The following is a 19,965-nucleotide window of genomic DNA, read 5'->3' as shown; positions in this document are numbered from 1 at the left end:
ATTTCTGTCTTTAATATATCTCATTAGCGCCACATGGTGGACAAACATTGTTCCTACTTACAGTTGCAAACTGAGCTGAGCTAAAACAAGTCCTGTGTAATGTTAACAGTGAATAAATAAGATAAGGAGTGAATAAAGGTGCATGAGACCAATTTTATTAACTTATTTTTTTTCTGTTAAACCATTAGCTATGGGGAGGAAAAAATAACAGAGATCATTTGCAGCTGTTTTAATGTCCGGGTAGCTGTAAAGGTAAAATAAATTAAATTGGAGTCATCAGTTTTATTCCCTTACAGAATTGTTTTGGTTGAAAAATAATACAAGTGTTGCTACTGGTGCAAAAGCTCACACAGATTTTAGGAGAAATGTGTTTTGTTTCAAAGTAAAATAGAAAACTGACATTATTGGGAAATAATCTTCTTGCAGGGATTTAACTATATTTTATGGATCAGACAAAGATTAGTTGAAGTATAACAAGTTATTGTGTTTTTGTATAATTTGTACTTACATTGTTGTTAAGAGTATAAACAATAGTTTTTTTTCATTATTATTATCCCATTTTTATTCAAATTTTGGTTTTCATTACTTAAAAATTTCTTTAACAATTTCTATCTGCAACCTACCATCTAAACGTTTCTACGTAATCTCTATGATGCTGTACATATTATGTTAATTGACACTAAAGATTTTGTGTGAGTTGAGTCCCTTTAAATAAAACTCAACTCATATTTATCTGGTCACTGCTGCACTTAATAAATGGAAATATTAATTTCACTGTTGTAATCTGCTCATCTCTGTTTAAAAGCAACATGCATCACAATTTCATTTTGTATACACTGTGTATACAAAATGACCATATATTTCGTCTACTTCTAAGTCTAAATCATGTAGAAATTATTATTTAACACAGAACAAACGACAACAAAAAAGACAAAGAGGAGATAATTATTTTAGATTTATATCTAGATATTGTTGATATGCTGTTTTTCAAGCTGAAATTTACATACCGGTATTGTTTTTTTCATCCATCCATTTTCCATCATGCTTTATCCCAGCTGGGGTCCCGAGGATGTTTTTTTTCAATTCCTTGGTAAATATTTTATGAAAATAAAATATTATGTTTATTACTTGTTACTAATTTGTTTAATAAGTTTAAGCACAAATGTGTGGACTCATGATGACACAGCATATTGTACACAATTGTAATCTGTAATTTGAATAATCCTCTAGGATTTTCATATTGGGCTTTTAACAGTTACCCATATAGTTATTCTCTCATATAATCTTGTAAAGTATTGAACTCTTTTAAAATAGTGACACAACAATTACAATTAAAACATAGTGCCCTCCATATTTGCTCATAGCCCTGATAAGGATGTGTTTTTTTTTTGTTGTTGTTTTTTTTTTTTGAGTTTCACTTTTTAAAATCACACATATGTAGGCTTTGGCTTTCTTTACTGTCCTTTCTCCCTTCAAGGTTAAGTTCTTGTTAGGCTTGTTTTTCACAGCTTAATTTTTTCAGTATTTCTTAAGATATGCTTTTGATTTTCTTTTTTATTTATTTTTTTACTCTATCATATCTATTATTGTAGATATTGGTACGTTTTTTGTGAAAAGCCACATTCTTATAGCTATCTCCTGAAATGTGAACCCAACCAACAGCATTAGTAAAAGCCATGTTTGCATTTCTTCCTCAAATAAGGGGCAAATATATATATATATATATATATATATATATATATATATATATATATATATATATATATATATATATATATATATATATATATATATATATATATATATATATATATATATATATATATATATATATATATATAATATTTGTTATATATTGTATTATTATATCTGTTTGCTTGCATGTTCATTTGCACTATCATGATCACTTCATTCATTCCATAAACTCACCCACAGTCTGCTATCCAGAATAATATTTATTGCTTTCTGAAGATAGTATTCTTTTTCTTCTTTTGGCAAATTAATTTTTTTGTCTTTTTACAGTAAAATAAAGAACGATGATAAGTAGACTCACTACTTTTTCAATTTGGGATGTGTACACACACATACACGCAGAGAGGAAACAATATTTACAGCTTTTTCACATGACTTGTGATCTTTCCTGGAACAACTCAACAAAACATAAAGCTTTACAGTAAGTTTACAATAGCGCGTACACAACGGATCCTTAAAAGTGACTCTGTCTGGCAGAAGGAATGCTGCTAGGAAATGAGTTTTTTTTTTCCCGTCCAATCTTTATCAATGTTTTTCAGCAAGAATATGTGATGAAAATAGACACCAATTGAAAAACAACCAAAGCAGATTATTGGGAAGGGTTAAAAAACAAAACAAAAAGAAAGACCAATAAGTGTAACATTAGACTAATTACAATAGTTCACACTGGCTTAATGTTATCTAGAAAAAAAAGACTTTAACACTGTAAGGCGGTTCTTTTTCTCTGGGCATATGGTAAAAATAACCATAGGACACAATTAACTTGGGGCAGACAGAAAAAAAAATAAAAATAAATAAAAAATAAGATAGAGCTCTTTCTTCACTTTCAGATTGCGGATCTTCTTTCATTATTTGTTTAAACCTTGATACACCGACGCTTATAATTGTCCAACATGTTTAAATACTGAAGTAAATCACAACAATACAGGTAAATCTTATCATAGAGGAATCATAATTAAATGTCATGTACACCATATTAAAATATATACACAGAAGTATTCATACAAAGTTTGGGTAGATCCAGCTGCTCAGCTCTCTTTTTCAGTCCTGTTGATGAAAGTGCTGCAACAAATTCAATTATCACAGAGTGATGCAGGTAAAACATAATATTGGATATTGTGTTTTTGAATATAAAACACATTAAAAAGTGCATATTGAAAAAAAAATTAAAAAGCATTTTTCAACATTGTTTTACAAAAGTATGACAATGCTTTTACCTTTTCTTACATTTAGTCCCATAACAACCACAAAATTCCAAATGATCTTTTAAAACGTTTTTGATGAATCAACATAAGGAAATAAATAGCTAAAAAAGAAATAATACACGGTTTCCCTAAAAATATGGCTTCCTTTTTTCTTCAACCCCCTTTACTTTGATACCCTAAAATAATCAAAAACAACAAGCTGCAAAATATCCCTTAATACTGTTGTAAAACGTAGGGAAACAATAAAACATGAGGAAGACCAAGGAACACAGTGGATTGTCAGAGATAAAGATGTTAAGCGGCTGAAAGCACAGTTAGGTTTTAAAGCAATATCCCTGACAGGCTGAAGAAGGAAATTATTAAGCATAAAAAATCTGTACTGTATGGAAACATGGGAAAAAGAGTGCCACTGCTTCAAAGTATTCAGAGATCCCCTTCATTTCGCTTCATGTGTTTGACAAAGTGTTCTTTTCAGAAGAGTCCAAAATATACATATTTTCCAGTTAGTCGCAAAGTGCTATTAATGGAAGAAAACTGACATTCTGTTGATAAAATTAAGCATCTAGAGGTACAAAAGAATGATTAAGGTCATATTTATGAGGAAAAATGGCTCAAACTTGAATAAATCACAATAGTGGAATTGACTGATACATCCCATTGGATTGAAAATAATGCATTTTTCTCCTTTTTTCACAGTTATGTGATAATTTTAAGAAAAATTAAGTAGCAACATACTGTTATTTTTGCTTGTAACGGGACAAAGGTTTAAGTTTTGTTAATACTTGCAATGGCACTGTAGGGAATAAGGTAAAGGCTGTGTAGCCAGTATTACCAAAGAAAACCAGTAGGTGGCAGTATTTGACTATATCTCTGAATTGCATGTTTAAAGTTCTAATGCAAATATGTAAACCTGTACAGTAAATTTGCTTTGATTATTTACTTTTTTAAAATCTCTGGACAAGTATGTCCATTATTTCCCCAGTCAGATCTGAAATTTTCCACCTTGTTGCCCTCTTCTTCAAGCTTGACTGCAGACAGCAAACTGAAAGGTTCTTACACATATTTATTGTGCAAAAAAAAAAATAATAATAATCCAAACAGAATAGAAAGTTAAAGAAATGACACCATAGCAGTTTAAAATATTGTATTCTAATCTGGGGGAGACAGTGGGGTAATAAGTGAAGAGCTTATACAGAAAACAGTTTCAGAAGCAAATAACTTATTTTATCTGGAAATAAAAATAAAAAAAACAGTCATGGATGAAGATTTGATCATCTAAAGCAGGAAAGAAGAAGAGAGTTATCAGAGCGTAGGCCAGACAGGATGGTTGGAAAATGTCTTAGCTGTGGATCATTTTCAGAGTCTCTGCCTCCCTGTGTCTGTCATGCAGAGCCATGGATGGGGAGAGCGTTGGAGGCAGGGAAGGAGGTGGAGGAGTAAGGGGCATCAGGCCCTTCAGTGGATGAGGAGACACTGGTGGGGGGAGTGAGGCAATAGGAGGCAGCAGACTCCCCTTTTTTCCATCCAACACTAGGGGTGAGCGGCTCACAAGGCTGGATTCTTTCCCAATGCCAAAGTCATGATCGTTCTCATTGTCTGAGCTGCAGTCGCTCAGATCCGTTATCTCCAGGTCGGAGTCTGATTCCGGGTCCTGCTTCACCCCGCCCCTCCTCTCTGTGGGGCTCTGCTGGCCCGTCCCGGCTCCAAGGCTGACGGCCCCCAATCCCAGACCCAGGCCTGTGCTTGGAGGGCTTGCCTCCACCCTCTCCCTTTCCCCAAGTGTCGCCCCGTTGCCAATCTCAGTCCGACCCATTGACAGGCCACCTGGGTAGGGCGGCAGGCAGAGGCGAGCCGGCTGACCACCCGCTGTGCCATTTGTCCCGGCAGTCTGCCCTGGTGCTCCCCTTTCACCTCCGGCAGCCTCCCCTGGGGGAAGTAGTGAGGAGAAGGGGTGAGGCAGCTGGGAAAGGCTGGTCTGCAAAGGATTGGGGTAAAACTGGGAGGGGTAGAGGGAGCCGGGGGGCAGTTTGGGGCAGTTATTGAGAGAGAAGGCCCCTGGGAGGTACGGGTTGAAACTCCAGGGGTAGTCAAAGGGTGGGTTGCGAGGGTAAGGGCCCAGCAGGGACGGGGGTTTGGAGTAGCATGGGGCACCTAGGAGAGAGGAGACCCAGGAAGACAGAGGTTAACTCTTGGAAGGGGGCAAAGGTTTCTTGACTTACAAGATCCAAGAATGTTCACTAATTATAGCCAGGATTTGCAATTCAAATCAGGAGACACAGGGGCTAATTCTGGCACAGTTGCCTGCAAAAACCTGATGGTTCATTTATGCATGCCAGTGCTGTGTTATACACCCACTTCACGCTGCATCAGAACAGATGTGAGCACAGATCTGCACTGCAGGAAAAAGTGATTAAACAGAACTGAAATCTTACAAGTGACTATTATTAGAGATGGTCTGAAAAGAAAATGTAAATGTTAAACCATAGAAAAATGACTAATATGTTATTACATTTTCTTTGATTACACAAATGTACTTCTCTACAAATTAATCAATGCGCTGCATTTTAATTCAGTTCCCTGTAAATATTGGTTGCTAACCCAGATAGGAGGTAAATCTGAGGTGAAGCCGTGATTCAGTTTTAATGAACAAACAAATACATTGCCTCTCAGCCAACCCGACTTCCTTCCAAATGACAACCAACTCAGAGATTCTGTCTCTGCTGCACCCTCCACCTCTCTCCTAGTCTCACTCTTTCTTTCCCTACCACTCCGTTATTTACTATGCAGGGCTAATTTGACAGTGCTGAAGTCTCTGCGTGCTGGGCCAGGAGTAGCTGGCAGACACATGAATATTGAATCAGTCAGGCAGGCCTCACTTGCTTATGAAAACACAGTAATGGGCGCCCACAGGCCACAAACCGAAGCCTGCACCCTCAATTAGGGCCTTCCTGCCTGGGAAGGGATTAGGACAGCAGGGACACATGGGAGGGGAAAGGAGGGTGTGAAGGAAAGAAGGGGGATAGGACCTGAGGACAAACAGAGGAGGGAGGAGAGGTGCAGGGTTGTGTGATGAGGCTTGCATGTGTGTCTGAGTGCATCTGTTTACATGCTACCTTTTTTCAGATCGTGCAGAAAAAGAGATGCATTTGAAATTAGATGAATTAGACACGAACCCCTCCAATGTTTGTTGACACTCTGATGAACGTGCAAGATCATGATGCAAAAACTGGAATATGATTTCTTCAGCCACAGACTGGTTTCTTACCTCTGCATAATTGACAGAGTAACCTGGCCTCTCTCACCTGCAAGACAGCCTCACTGCAGGCTGCTGTGGGACAGCTATCGCTCCTGTTTCCTTTAACAATAAATGTTCATGCCTCCTCATATCCTCTATCCTGTCTCTGCTTTCCTCTGTTCTCTCTCTGCACCTCCAACCTTTTGTTTAAGTTCTAGTGTCTGCTAAAGAATAAACTCTATATGAACTGTTCCTGGAGTGGTTATAGTTTAGTTTACTGATAACAACTAATCGAGCTCACCTGAACCGAGGAAAGGGAATGTGTCCAGTCTCAATTTGTCTCCTTCAGGTCCTGGTGCTGTGGATCCTCGGTCGAACAATGACGTTCCTCTGCCAGTGTCTGGCAAACGAGGAAACAGGGACTGTATGGCCTAAGGAGCAGGGAAAGGAGAAATAATGATGTTAACACATGGATTTGGTCCACAGATATCGGAGAATCATCTCTTTATGTTACATCCACAAACTTCCAGAGGCAGATTTACTTCCTCCCTTCTTTACAGATCTGTTGTTTTTGCACAATTTATGTGTCAGATTATAAAAATGGTAATTGGACTATGAGAAAGTTTGAGTAAATACAAAAAAAGATTTCAAATGAGCATTAAGGATTAAAACCCTGATCAAAATAAACTTTCTCTATCTGAAAAGGAGTACCGTAGATGCATTTACCCTGTTGGCAATGACTGTTATTTAAGATTTACAAATGCTGATGAGTTATTCGCTCTACTTTGGCTTGTTTTTTGTTTTTATCAAAGTCACATGAAAGGGTTGTGAGCATAAATGACCTGTTTAAGGTTGCATCCCAGCTTCTCAATTAATGTAATTCAGTTATTCCTAAACCTTCTTGTTCTCTGTGTGTTTGAGCTTAAGTCCAACAACTGATAGCCAGTGGCAGTTCCACAAAAATGATAATGCGGTGGCTAAAATCTAAGCTATAAACTATAGGTAAATAAACTTGTGCAACATCTGCATTTTCCAAGTAAATCACTGAAGATGGACGAGATTTCCATGAGGCCTTTTGATAAGAAAGCAACAGTCAAATTCATTAGTTACATGGAAGATTCCTGGATGCCTGCAAAGACAAAGTCTCCCATATATAATCTAAAAAATGAATTCATAGAAGAGCAAGAATCCTTTTTAGGCATCTTCATCTGTAGTGTATTGTTGTGAATAATTGTTTGCTGTGTCTTTGTTGCCAGTTTTTGGAAGAACAATGTGTACGATTAGATAATTTTTTTAAATCTCAAACTGTATCCTGTCAAGGATACTGTGTAAAATATGCTCCCCCCCTTTCTTCCCCAATGCATCTCCTATCTTTCCACAGAGATGAAAGGCAGCGCTATAGGTAACCGCCTGGGACCTGGGGAGCCAGGTAATCGGTGGGAACCTGGCAATCCATAAGAATGCGCCGCTCTGCCGAATGGCAGCGTTCTGTGACAGGCATGGCCTCAGTCAATCTGTTTCCCCCCTCTCAGCCCCCCCACCTGAATGTATGTGACGTATCGTGATGAACGGTTGTACTGAAAGTAAAATGTCGATTGCAATGTAAATTGTAGTTGACAATAAAGACATTTTTGATTGATTGATTAATTGATTTGATTTGCCCATGTGCAAGCAGATATTCATTGCCTTAGAAAATAAAATTGTGGTATTTATTTCTAACCTTAAATTGCTAAAGAATGCTAAAACCACATATCATAGGAATTATTCAAGGACATTTCTGAGAGAATTGGGCGTGTTTTACATTCTTTCCTTTAAATTGCTTGTCTAATGTCATCATTGGACGTGCTTAGAACAGTCAGGCTAAATATGATTACAGAGTATTTATTTGCAATTTAGAGGTGCCTTTCTTTAGATCAGGGTCACCAACTTTTTTAAGGCTGAGTGCTTCTTCATGGCTACTAAGTCATAGGAAGGGCTACCAATACTGACCTATGAACTGACTGAATGATCTGTGAAGTGCCTTGGGATGACATATGTTGTGAATTGGTGCGACATACATAAATTGAATTGGAAAAGAGGAGTCATACATAATTAAAACATTTTTAATGTTTCTTTTCATTTCTAATTTCTGTTAGATATTGTCATTTGGAGTTCTCTATAAATGCTTAAATACTCTATATGTTTAATATGATAAAAGGCTCTATAAATTATTTAAAAAGAGAGAAATAGAATAAAATAAAATTTCAAACTCTGCCCACTGGTGAGTTGTTCTGATTTTAAAAGACGCTGAGGGATCCGAATGTGGTGCTTAAGGGCCCATCGGAGCCCTCAGGAACTGCTTTCGCTGCTTTTGATTATGCACTATATAGCATAAAATTACAATGAAAGGCAAACAGGAAACTCAAAATTACTACATTTATTTAAGAATTTCAAAGCCGAAATAAATAATCGTCGGATATACAGCAGGTTTCCATTTCCACTGAAGATTTGGGACAGACAAGTGATATAACAGAAATATATGAACGCACTTGTTATTTCAGGAAATAAATTGTTAACCTCTTACACATGATGGTTTAATATGTTTATCATAATTAGGAAGAAAAAAAAGTAATTTCTGTCTTTTCTATATTGCACAATCAAAGGAGATCCGGGTGTATTTCTGTTTGTGGCTGCGCAAATGAGCTGATGGTACAGATCGTGCTTCACCGTACAGATCGGTTAGTGACAATACTAACTTTTAAATGTCAGAGTACGACATTTTACATGATAGTATAACCACTGCCACCTTCTGGTTAGGAGGAAAACTGCATGTTACAGAGGTGGTGAACAACTTCCACATGGGAACAACGAATCACCACTGATTGGGTAGGGATGGCGAGGACTGTTGGCGTGATCTTTTTTCTGAAATGTGACAGTTTAATGACTTTTTGAATGGAGCGCACAATTTCCATAAAGGTTTACTTTTGTCTTATCAGTCCACACCATTTTTCAAGTATTTGTCTTCATTTTTTTTAGCCGTTGCTTTAGCTTGAAACTCTCCAAGATGTGCCAGATTTACCAGGTTAACCGGCAAATCCTGAAGGTATCCCACTGTGCCTCCCCTCTTCCTTTCCAGTAAACACCTACTCTCACTTTGGTTTAATGAACTGCAAAGTGGATGCTATGGTTTTAATTTTTTTAGATAAGTCTACTTTATGCTGTTAAGCCAGTCCTTTTAAAGGAAATTCTTGATTCTTAATGTCTGGCAGTAACCAGACCAGGGTATGGTTTGTGAAACGGAACAAATTTCCATTTACTCGTTTTTTTTTTTCTAATATCACAGTTAGTTTTATGGCCTGAAGCATTGTTGAGGGGGAAAAAAACATGCTTTTTGTTTTATTTAACAGTCATATACTACTTTGAATTATTCTATCTGATAATATCCAATTCTGGAAAGGTATTGTAATATGCTAAACTGAGTAGATGAATTCCTATCCTCTCCTTCTGTGGCGTGCAGCGTAAAGTCATATGTTGACAGCTGCACCCTGCAGAGTGTGATGCAAACAGTGACACAGTCACAGCAAGGACAGGATAAAAGGGGGCGCACTGGGACTCACTGTAAAGAGGAATACAGAGGCTCCGAGTTTCAAAGACAGGAAAAGTACAGAGTCAAGTGGCGACCAGCGATTAAGATATTTGGGACCGAGAATGAATGACAAGGAAAGGATTGTGGGCCAGTTTGAGTAAAAGGACGCCTTCAGGAAGTAGGACCGCTGGTGTGAGTCGGTCTATTGTATATATTTTTTGTTTCACAGATGTGATTGAGTGGGAGACAAGTTAAAGTGTAACAGCTGAACCTTGGGAATCAAGGGACAAAGGTGGGATTCTTCTCTCTCGCTTTGCATAGCGCTGGATCGATAGTATCTGTCACCAAGTTTGAAAGTTGAGACTGTACTTCCAAGCTGGGAGATCTGCGTTGCTTAACAAACCGCATTAATGACCCACTATTGATCTGATCTGACACGACCCCCTTTACTTTCTTTTTTCTCTTTCTCCTATTTCTTTCATTTTCAGACGATGACAGATGGATACACCGTCGGAGACGGGGATGAGAGAAGGAGAGGGATAACGTCTTCTTTTATTCTAAGGGCGAGATTAGACCGTCCTCCTGCTTGTGTCTCCTTCAGAGTCTGCCGCTCCTTATCCCATCTGAAGGATGGTGTAGACGAATGATGGAGGATTCTACCCCCAACTGTACTTTCAAGTTACCTTTGCCTTCTAGTTCTGATCTGACTACATTGCTAAACCTTATCTTTTCTTGTTTTCAAATTTGCCATATAAATAAATCTATGCGGATATGTTGGAAGCACATCTTTGAATCTAGATATCTATATATATATAGATATACAGATCATATAGATAGATATACAGGTAAAGACAAAGCCTTTTAGAATAAAAATAATATTTCTCTATAGAGCTCTCAGATTTTAAGAGCTCATTGAGGTGTAAGCTACTATCCTCAGCATCAGGGATGATAAATATATGATTGGAGTGATAAGTGCTATCAATCTCTTGTGAAAAGAAACTACAACATCTAAGAGGGACAGGAGGGAGCTTCGATTACCTGAATTGGATCACTCATTATAAAACAACAAGAAGCAGAAATAGATATTTGTTTTTAGTGTACTTTTCTTTCTTTCTTGTCCATTTGTTAGTTTTGATCTACCAGCATCTGAGTTCTCAGATTTGTCACTGAATACTTTTCTGTCCCTGTTCTATAAAAACGGTAGTGTTCACAAACATTTATTTTACTCTAATGCGCTGAGACACTCCAAAGTTGTGAACGAAACCTATATAGACTCTCATTTTGGATTTCTTCAATCAGGTTAGAAAACAGTGCAAGTATTAACTTTTTTTTTAATCTTGTTGAAATATATCCTGCTTTTTTTCCCCCCAACAGACCGATACCCAATATGTATATATTTTATAATCATATTTCCATGATTTAGCCTCCCAAAAATTATACTTTGTGTGTAGTATGACCCATGCAATCATTTGCTGGGAGGAGGCAATGATGCTCTGAATGTAGACAAGGTTTTAAGGAGATGTTCTTTCTCCTCAAGTTTTGGTGAAGACAGAAGATGCAATATGAACTTCACAGATTCATTTGTGATGAATGATTTTGTTTTTATGATGCCTTTCATTATTCATCTAATTTGGGATACATTTTTCGGATTCTCTTTTTTCCTTCCTATCACTCGGGCCTGCATATTCCAGCAAAAGAGAGAAGGAAGGGATCATTAGAATTTTAAGTTACTTTCTAGAACAAAAATTAGTGACCCGATCCATAATTGAGGAACTAGCTCTCATTTTTACATTTTGGGAGCTCTATTTAATGTTTTGTAGTTAATATCAGGTGAGAACTGAAAATCATGCTGTATAATCTAAACGTATCATTGAAAACAATAAACTTCGAAAAAAGCGGATAAACCTTTAATCAGTTGATACAATATTATTAGATTTAAGTTTTTATTACATTTCCTTGTATAACTCTGAGTAATTAGAGTTACATTATTTGATTTATTCAGTATTTTTCCTTTTAAGGAAAGGATTGAACTAATCAGGGATAAATAATTAGAAATTACACATTTGTTTGATTTATTCCATCAAGTCTTGCAACAATTAATTTTGGTTCCAAGTTCAAATATTATCAGTTTATTGATTAATGAATCTCAATCTGAATTTAATCGTTTGTATTGTTTGATAAAGTTTGTTCAAATGGAAGATAAATTCATCTTCATTCATCTTTTTAGAAGATGATGGGATTGATTACGGCGCTGATCATTTCTGTGCATCCATGTTCTGTAGTTTATCAGCTGCTACTAACAAAAAGCATACAGTTAATCCCCTTCCCATCCCTTTATCCTACCGTTCGTACCTCTGGGCTGCAGTCCGGAGCAGCCGAGCCCCCGTTAAAGTGGTTCTGGGCCAAGAAGAAGGGCGAGTTTGCCATGTCCAGAATGGGGTAGTTAACCAGTACCACTTTACTGAAGTTAAACTTGTAGGTGAACCGTTTCCCTTTGGTTTTGTGCAAAATGCGCTTGTTATAGTAATACCTGCAGAGGAGGAAAGAGAGGGGGAGAGGATATCGATGCGGGGATGGATGGAGAGGTGGAAAAGGATAAAGGAAAACGGAAAAGGAGAGGGAAGGATTATCTTAATGCTCGCATCAAGGTTCTGTGTTTCCTCACTGTAAGCAAAGAATAAATAAACATCTTAGGTGCTGTGAGGCAAAGAGTTATGCTGATTTCCCACTGTTTTTATTCATCTCCTTCTTTCTTAAATCAATTCACGTCTCGCTGCCTTTATCAATGCAATGTGCTTTTTTGAGTAAATTTTTATTTAGTCTTTAGAAGACAAAGACCAGAAAAAGATCTAAATGCTAGATCCTTTTGAACTCCTGAGATAAAGTGCAGCCAGACTATTTCCTTTCATTTCCAGGCAATGTTGCACTTAAAACACAGTTTTTCAATGTTTTATGTGTGGAAAGTGGTGACTTTTTCAGGACCAAATTCAAAGATTTGTCAATTATTTTTGAAAAACAAATTATTTCTGAGGTTCAAGTATGAACATATGGATAATTTTCAATTATACACTGGAAGAAAGAAATAAGCATAAATGTCTTAAATTACGTGTATTTAGTCTTAATTTGAGTAGGTAAATGAGATAGTTTGCCAATGGCATGACTATTTTCACACTAAGAATAAGATAATTATATAATATGGACTGGAAACAAGACAATGCAATTGTTTTTTTCTTATTTTAAATGTTAATTGTCTGGTTCCATTGGCAAAATGCCACTTTTATCTCCACAATTCAAGAAAAAATGCACTTATTTTAAGAAAATTTCAATTTTTTGCAGTCTAATAGATATCATGATTTATACTAACAGCACCTATCACGATAGCCAACTATTTTCCAAAAAAAAAAAAAAAAACACCTTTATTTTTGCTGCTCATACAACATCAATAGCCAAGTCAATGCAGACCAACAAACTTTTCTGTCTCTGCAGAAATCTATCTTAGCATTTCTAAACACGCTGTTACTGAGTACCACAGGATTTCTCAAGTCCGTTTTGTACTATACCATGGCACCAGTTTTGAATAAATCAAAAACCTCTACAAAAAGATTTGTATATACCCTGTGTATGCAAATGACAATAAAAGTTGACTAAGACTAAGTCTAATTCGTTTTAAGACAAAAGCAAAGAACTGATTATGTAAAATTACATTTAAGTCTTGATGTCGACAACCATGTTTAGAATCAGAAAAAAAGCCACAGCTATGGGTTTTTAAAATAACAAAAAAAGTTATATCTATTTAAATACCAAGGGGAAATATATGTTTTTTTTTGTTTTTTTTTTCTCTGTACTTGTCAAACCACTTAAGTGAAGATTTTTATTTTTTTAGGGTGTTTTAAAGGCTTGTTAAAGGTCTTTTCTGTTTTATATTTATTCCACGATTGTTGCATAATTGGAGGGTTATAAATAATTAGATTACAAAATTTTGTGATACCTAAAATGATTCATAATTCTGGCAGATTAAGGTATAAAGTTGTGTTTTAGTTTGACGCACATGCTTCCTCTGACTAGAAGTAAATATATGTTTCAATTTGGCCTTGTTAGAGACCTCACTTAAATCGGAAAGAAAATGTGGAGGGAAGTAAAGATTACGGTGATTGCAAGACATTATTTGAACCTCAAGGACTTGGAGTTTATCGCCAAAGATAAAACGCTTAAAATATCAATAGAGCGATGCAAAATACTGATCAACAGATATAAGGAAGATCAGATTGCTGAACTAATAATACAGACTGTAACACAATGCCTTTTGCAAATAGTATATATTATTTTTTATTAAAGACAAGATAAATATATAATTTTAAATCAGTATCAACTTTATCTTTATTATCAAAAATGTTCTTGGGTAAAAAACAATTAAAAAATGATTTTTTTTTTTTTTTTATTGGAATCCACAGCTGAGGATTGCTTTGGTTGTAAAGACATTTAAAAATCTTTTTCTAATTTATTCTTTAAAAAAACTGTTAAGAAATAACATTTTCACATAAAATCTTTTTGGATTATGCCATTTTTAGAGTAAACGTTTTCATATGGAGTGGGAAACAAGTCTTAATCTGAATGTGAACTTCGAACACTGTTAGTGTCTAACACTACTGTGCGTATTCACAAGAAACCAAGAAGCTGTCAGCATTTCCAACAGAGAATCGGATAGTGAAATAGGTGACACAACAACAACAGTAGTCACCATGGTAGCGACCTTCGGTGTCTCCCCACGGGCATGTCAAGCCCTCGTCATGCCAGTTTCCTTTACCACCCACAGAGGTGTCACAATATACTGTCTGCCAGGATGCTAAGCTGATCAACGCTAAGAGGGTGGGAGCCATCTGGCTCAGGTGAAGGAGGTGAAATATTAGGGTTGAAAACAGGATTAGAGGGGGGGGGGGTCTGTCACAAAATAGCTGATGAGTTATCGCGAGATTCAGAAAAATCTCAAAATAACTCAAAAAAGAAAAAAAAGGAAAATCACATTTAGAGTCTCTAACCCAGCCTCAGCTTATTAAACCTGACTACAAAGCTCCTCATTATGCAGACCCACTCTATCAACAAACAGAGCAGAATGTTCATATCAGCATGTATTCACAGAGGCTGATCCCCGGTGCAATGATGTGTACATGTTTTGCTTTGCGTGGCATTTGTGCCTTGGCCCCTAATTGAGCAATTAAGTGAGGCTAATTAAGAAGGCTAATTGTGGCCCCAGCCAATTCATAACAATTAGACTCTGACGACAGCCCCCATTAACAAGGGGCCAAAGGAAAGCAGGAGGGGGGGGGCGTTATGCAGGGGGGGTGAAACAAGTCGGGTCGGTGAACGTTAGCGCGATAAAACTGTGAGTGATGGGGGGGGTGTAAGATGCTCCTTCAGTTTGGAGCTGAGTGCTTTCACTAGTCCAAGCAATTTTCAAACTGCGGCTGAATTTTGAAATCCCTATTGAATTTTTTATTTGGCAGCTCAATGGTGAACTTTCCATTAGGATGTCGGCTGATAAGGAGAAATTGAGGATATTGACATTCCCCTGGAGAAGTCTCGCCTTTATCTTTCTATTTTTACTGACATGAAAAAGAGAGGAGTTAAGTGAGGATTAAGTTTGGAGAGAGTAAACAAATAATGTAAACTGAGGGAGGGTTGTGGGATAAACCTATCTGATAGAGACGTACCGCAGCGCCCGGCTCAGTTTGTCATAGTTCATGTGAGGCTTGCACTTTCTTATCCCCCACAGCCGCGCCACCTCATCTGGGTCCTTGATGACAAACTCCCCGTAATCTCCCTGCCAGGCGATCACGCCCTGATACTCCTCCTTCTGTAGCAGCTCCAGGATGAAGTGCCACAGCTGGATCTGCCTGGATCCTGGACTCGATTCTGGCTTGTAGGCCCAGTCTGGGAAGGCGAAACCTTTACAGCAAGAAAGAAGGGGGGGGGGGGGATTGAGGGAGAGGGGTGTCAAACACAACAACAAAGGAGGAGAAGGTTAAGGCCTGTCGTTTGTCCCGCTGCTCGCTAGGGGGGGATTGCTGTCTGAATGACTGATGAGTGATGGAGCTGAGGGATGAGGTGTTTAATATCACAGCACGTGCCTTGAGCAATGTTAGTCTGTGCTAATGCCCTCTAGCCTCAACAGATTGGTCAGTAGGATGATGACAGCTCGCTGGGGGAGATCTGGTTGATGTTGCCTGGGCCTGAATTTTAACAGCGAACTACATTCACATCATATAAGACTCTGTTTCAGCCCATAGTTATCTGGCTCTAAGTAGCCTTGGAAAAAAACACAAGTAGATCCAATTAGCACCACAGTCTCCAGCATTGCTGAGGAATTTTCTTTTTTTAATAAAAAACAGAATTCTTAGCATAACTTTGACCAAGAGTTTTAGGATGGTTATGAGCCAAAATTTGACTAGTGTGTTTTCCTCTAAGTATTTGAGCAATTATTAAAAAAAAACAACAGAAACAGTTTGCACCAAAGTATAAAGAGAGGTATTGTTTACATTTAGCTAACTGGAATCAGACTCACCTGGGGTCCAGAGGGCGGGCACAGGGGGGATCAGCAGATCGCTGACGCAGTTGCAGTCCATGCCTCTACAAAACCTGAAACAATAACAACAATTAAACTTTGTTTTTTTATCTTCTTCAGATGGAACCAAAGGAATAGGAGAGAAGATCCACTCTTAGTAAAGTTTATGCCAGTCAAGCTGAGGTTGAAGAGCGTAAACTTTGCTAAAAAATAAGATATTGCGTAAGGGTGTAAGGAGCACTGAAAGTTGAGAACGGCACCTTAAAATCGATGAGAAATACAGCAAGGTTATGTTTCATATGTCTTTGGTGGAGATAAGGTGTTTGATGGATGTGATCTTGTACAGCCACCTGAGGCAGTGTCTGATGCAATGTGGTGGACATCCCTATAGTGCATTTCTAACTCTAGGAATTAAACAGACTTTTGAAAAAGCATCCAAAAAGCCACTGAAGCGTGCTATGTTAAAATATACATATAAATATATTCCTTAAATATATATTTAAGATCTTTGGTTTGTTCTCTCTGTGTTTTTAAAAGTCACAGTGCAATTTAAGTTGTGAAACATGAAACCCAAAGAACAGGTTAATTTTCTCTTATGATTTATAGGTAGACTGGGGCTGAATTTATGATGGTTTGAGGGTAAAACATTCATCATCTAAAGCAAAGTTTTCCAAATCTTCTTAATGTAGTCTCTGACCCAAAGAAATAGGTTGACTCATGACCCAAACTATCGCTTGAGTACACCAAATTTTCTACAAAATCATTAAACCACCAGTGTATTAATATTACAAACAACCTCAACAACCATAGTAGTTGGTTTCTTCTATTTCTGAGTGACATTTTATGCCTTTAAGCACTTTAAGATAAACACTTATTGCTAAGATTACTTTCTGTAGCTGATCTCAAAACCCCATATTGGTTTTAAAAGGTGGGGACACATTATAAAACGCTGGTTATAATATAAAGTATCCAGAAAAAGGAACACAATAAATAAGCCTTGGATGAAGTTCTAGATAGAAATATATTAATGTAAGATAGCGGCATTGAATTGAGGAGAGTTCCCTTCATGGCCACCTGAAGGCCGGGTTTTACAGTCCAGATAGGCACTTGAGGAAGGTAGTGGCGATGCCATAATTTGGGATGGAAAGATGGCCGGGGTAAAATACAAGGCTATTCTGGAAGGAAACATGTCAGAAGTCTTGAATCTTAAGAGCAGGTTCACCTTCCAGGAGAGCAACAGTCATGATTCAATCTGACTGAGTGTGAGCTATTCTTTTGGTGAGCTGGTAGAGACACACTTCAGATTTTTAGTTGTTTTAGACAAAAGGTCCCTTCATATCTGAAAGTGATTTTACAGCATATCAATCTTTGCAAGGTAAATGGGGCTGATTCAGCATCTAATGGGTTCAGAGCATGTAGAATAACTTGGACTGCTCTTTTTCTCGTGTGGTGCTCATATTAGGGTCACTCAGCCAGTATTTGAGGGTCTAATGAACGTGATGCTTTTTCTTCTTTAAAATCCAACAAAGGTGAACAATTTTACATATAAAATACAACACAGATGTTCACTTAAATTACATAAATGTTAACAGCATACTTATTGTCATAAGTATTTTTTTACTCTTTAAAAAGAATTTACAACGTCGTTTCTGTAGCAATTCCTTTTTAAATCTTGATTTGATAAGAAAAAAACTGAAAAAAGTTTCTGTCAGAGTTTTAAACAATCATGGAGTGTTGCTTCAATAAAAAAAGAAGAAACAAACCTTCCCAAACAGAATTGAATAAAATATGATGAATTTCTACGGATTTCTACCCAATGAATTTCAGCATCAACAAGAAACACCTTTTTATTGAAATTGATGTGTATTCAAATAAGAAGAGTTCACACAAAACTGTAGCAACAAGAAGAAAAGAAAAAAAATGCATCAATGAAAACAAATAAAGTCTTGCAAAAAACAAAACAAAAAATTCTATAAAAATTAAAACACAATATGCCCCCAAACAAGCAAAAAGTAAAATGTTATCAAATGTCTTTTATCCAAAACGCCCACATTTTCTTACTAGTAAATGAGCTGGACCTAATCACACCTAAATATTAAAAATCTACAGAAAACATTTTGGATTTTCACTCAGTAGCATCCTCTCATCCTGTTAATAGAATCTGAAGAGCATAATGAAAGCATCTGTTGACAGGAAGGGAGTTTTAGTGTTTCCATGAGGCCTGGATCAGGTTTGGATGTGTTGGTTTGGTTTGGGCGGTTCTATAAAACTCAGACAGAAGAAATGAACCAACTGTGCGCTGGTATCTTTAACACTGCCCTCTCTATGTTTCATTCCTTTTCTCTTCTCTTTGCTCTCTCTCTGCCTCTATTTAATTATGCTCTGTGAATTTTGGATTTTCCCTCCAGCATTGAAATGGAACGTGAATTATTAAGGTGTGTTTGTATAAATTATTATTGCTAACTCCAGGCACTTTTCTCTCTCTCTCACTCTCTCTCTCTCTCTCTCTCTCTCTCTCTCTCTCTCTCTCTCTCTCTCTCTCTCTCTCTCTCTCTCTCTCTCTCAGCCCTCTATCAGCTCTCGCCCTGATTCTGTAGCCCTTGGATGGCGGCCCCATTCCCCCTTCTTCTTCTTCTGCTCCTCAACCTTTCTTATTTTCAGCTCCTTTTGTCCACAACTTTTTTTTCTCGCTCTTGCCTTTTATTTGTTCTTATCATTCTTTTTTTTCTCTCTGTAATGTTACATGCACTTTAAAATAAAACTAAAAACTTGCTACATGCCTTGTTTTGCATATGATGTCATGCCATATCCAAAATCTCCTTAACCCATCACACAAACACTTCTTTTTGATTAAATCTATCTGAATGAAAAGTCGGATCCTTAAAAAAATTGGAGATTCTTTGTGTTGGAGGTAGTAATCTATACGTTTTCTAGTCCCTGCGGGCTACAGGTCATCAATACTGCATCATCTCTTTCATTTACCATATTCCTATGGTCTACAGCATGTATAGACTCGTCTCCTCTGAGGGCCATATGCATGTGCTCCTATCAGTAGGGGGACTCTCCAGCAACCTCTCCAACCACCTACGCACCACCTCAGATCCATACCCATCCACATTTTTTTTCTTTTTTTTTTATTCTCCATCCTCCAGCATATTTATACAGGTGACTCCTCCTTTCCTGTTTCCCACCTCCTTCCTTTCGCACACACCTATCCACTGTCATCCCTTACCCCCCTCCCTCCTGCCCCACCCACCTCCTTTTAACACCTACTCTGTGTGTTTTGCTTCGGCGCGGTAATTTTCCGTTTGATTTTGGAGGTAATGCATTTTTTACAAATCAAAGAGGAAACCAGCCTGCCCCTACCTCCTCCTTCTCCTCCTCTTTCGTCTCTCCATCTCTACCTCCCTCTCTCATTCTTTTTTTTTTTTCTTGCCCAGTCTCCTGTTCTTGCCCCTATCGGCCCCCCAGGCCAGAGAGGAGATAAAGGAGCCCCCATCATTTCCTTGTTAGTTTTGATTTGGGCAGCACAGGGCTTTCAAGTTCCCCCCATCACCCCCAGAAACATTATAACTAGCAGCCCAGGGAATACAGTTCCTCGTACACACACACAGTTGCACACGCATACACAAACTGTCAGATCCAGGCC

General features: G+C 37.5%; 1 protein-coding gene across 4 annotated transcripts in view; it reads right to left on the bottom strand.

Annotated features, from left to right (window-relative positions):
• Positions 1-3,928: 3,928 nt before the first annotated feature.
• erfl1 (Ets2 repressor factor like 1) overlaps positions 3,929-19,965 on the bottom strand; it is a 78,348-nt gene continuing 62,311 nt past the window's right edge. For 3 of the 4 annotated variants that reach the window (XM_038268143.1, XM_038268144.1, XM_038268142.1), the window contains 5 exons: positions 16,317-16,390; positions 15,466-15,700; positions 12,101-12,287; positions 6,494-6,623; positions 3,929-5,108 (listed from right to left, as the gene is read on the bottom strand). In XM_038268143.1, coding sequence (XP_038124071.1) covers positions 4,297-5,108; positions 6,494-6,623; positions 12,101-12,287; positions 15,466-15,700; positions 16,317-16,377 — 1,425 coding nt within the window. In that variant the 5' untranslated portion in view covers positions 16,378-16,390 and the 3' untranslated portion in view covers positions 3,929-4,296. The remainder of the gene's footprint in view (positions 5,109-6,493; positions 6,624-12,100; positions 12,288-15,465; positions 15,701-16,316; positions 16,391-19,965) is intronic. The other variant, XM_038268145.1, reaches the window with a different exon arrangement.

Source organism: Cyprinodon tularosa, unplaced genomic scaffold, assembly GCF_016077235.1.
Source record: "Cyprinodon tularosa strain WSP-4 unplaced genomic scaffold, ASM1607723v1 ctg694, whole genome shotgun sequence".
Classification (NCBI taxonomy): Eukaryota; Metazoa; Chordata; class Actinopteri; order Cyprinodontiformes; family Cyprinodontidae; genus Cyprinodon; species Cyprinodon tularosa.
The sequence above is the reverse complement of the archived record's forward strand: the minus strand, read 5'-3'. Positions and strand labels throughout refer to the sequence as shown.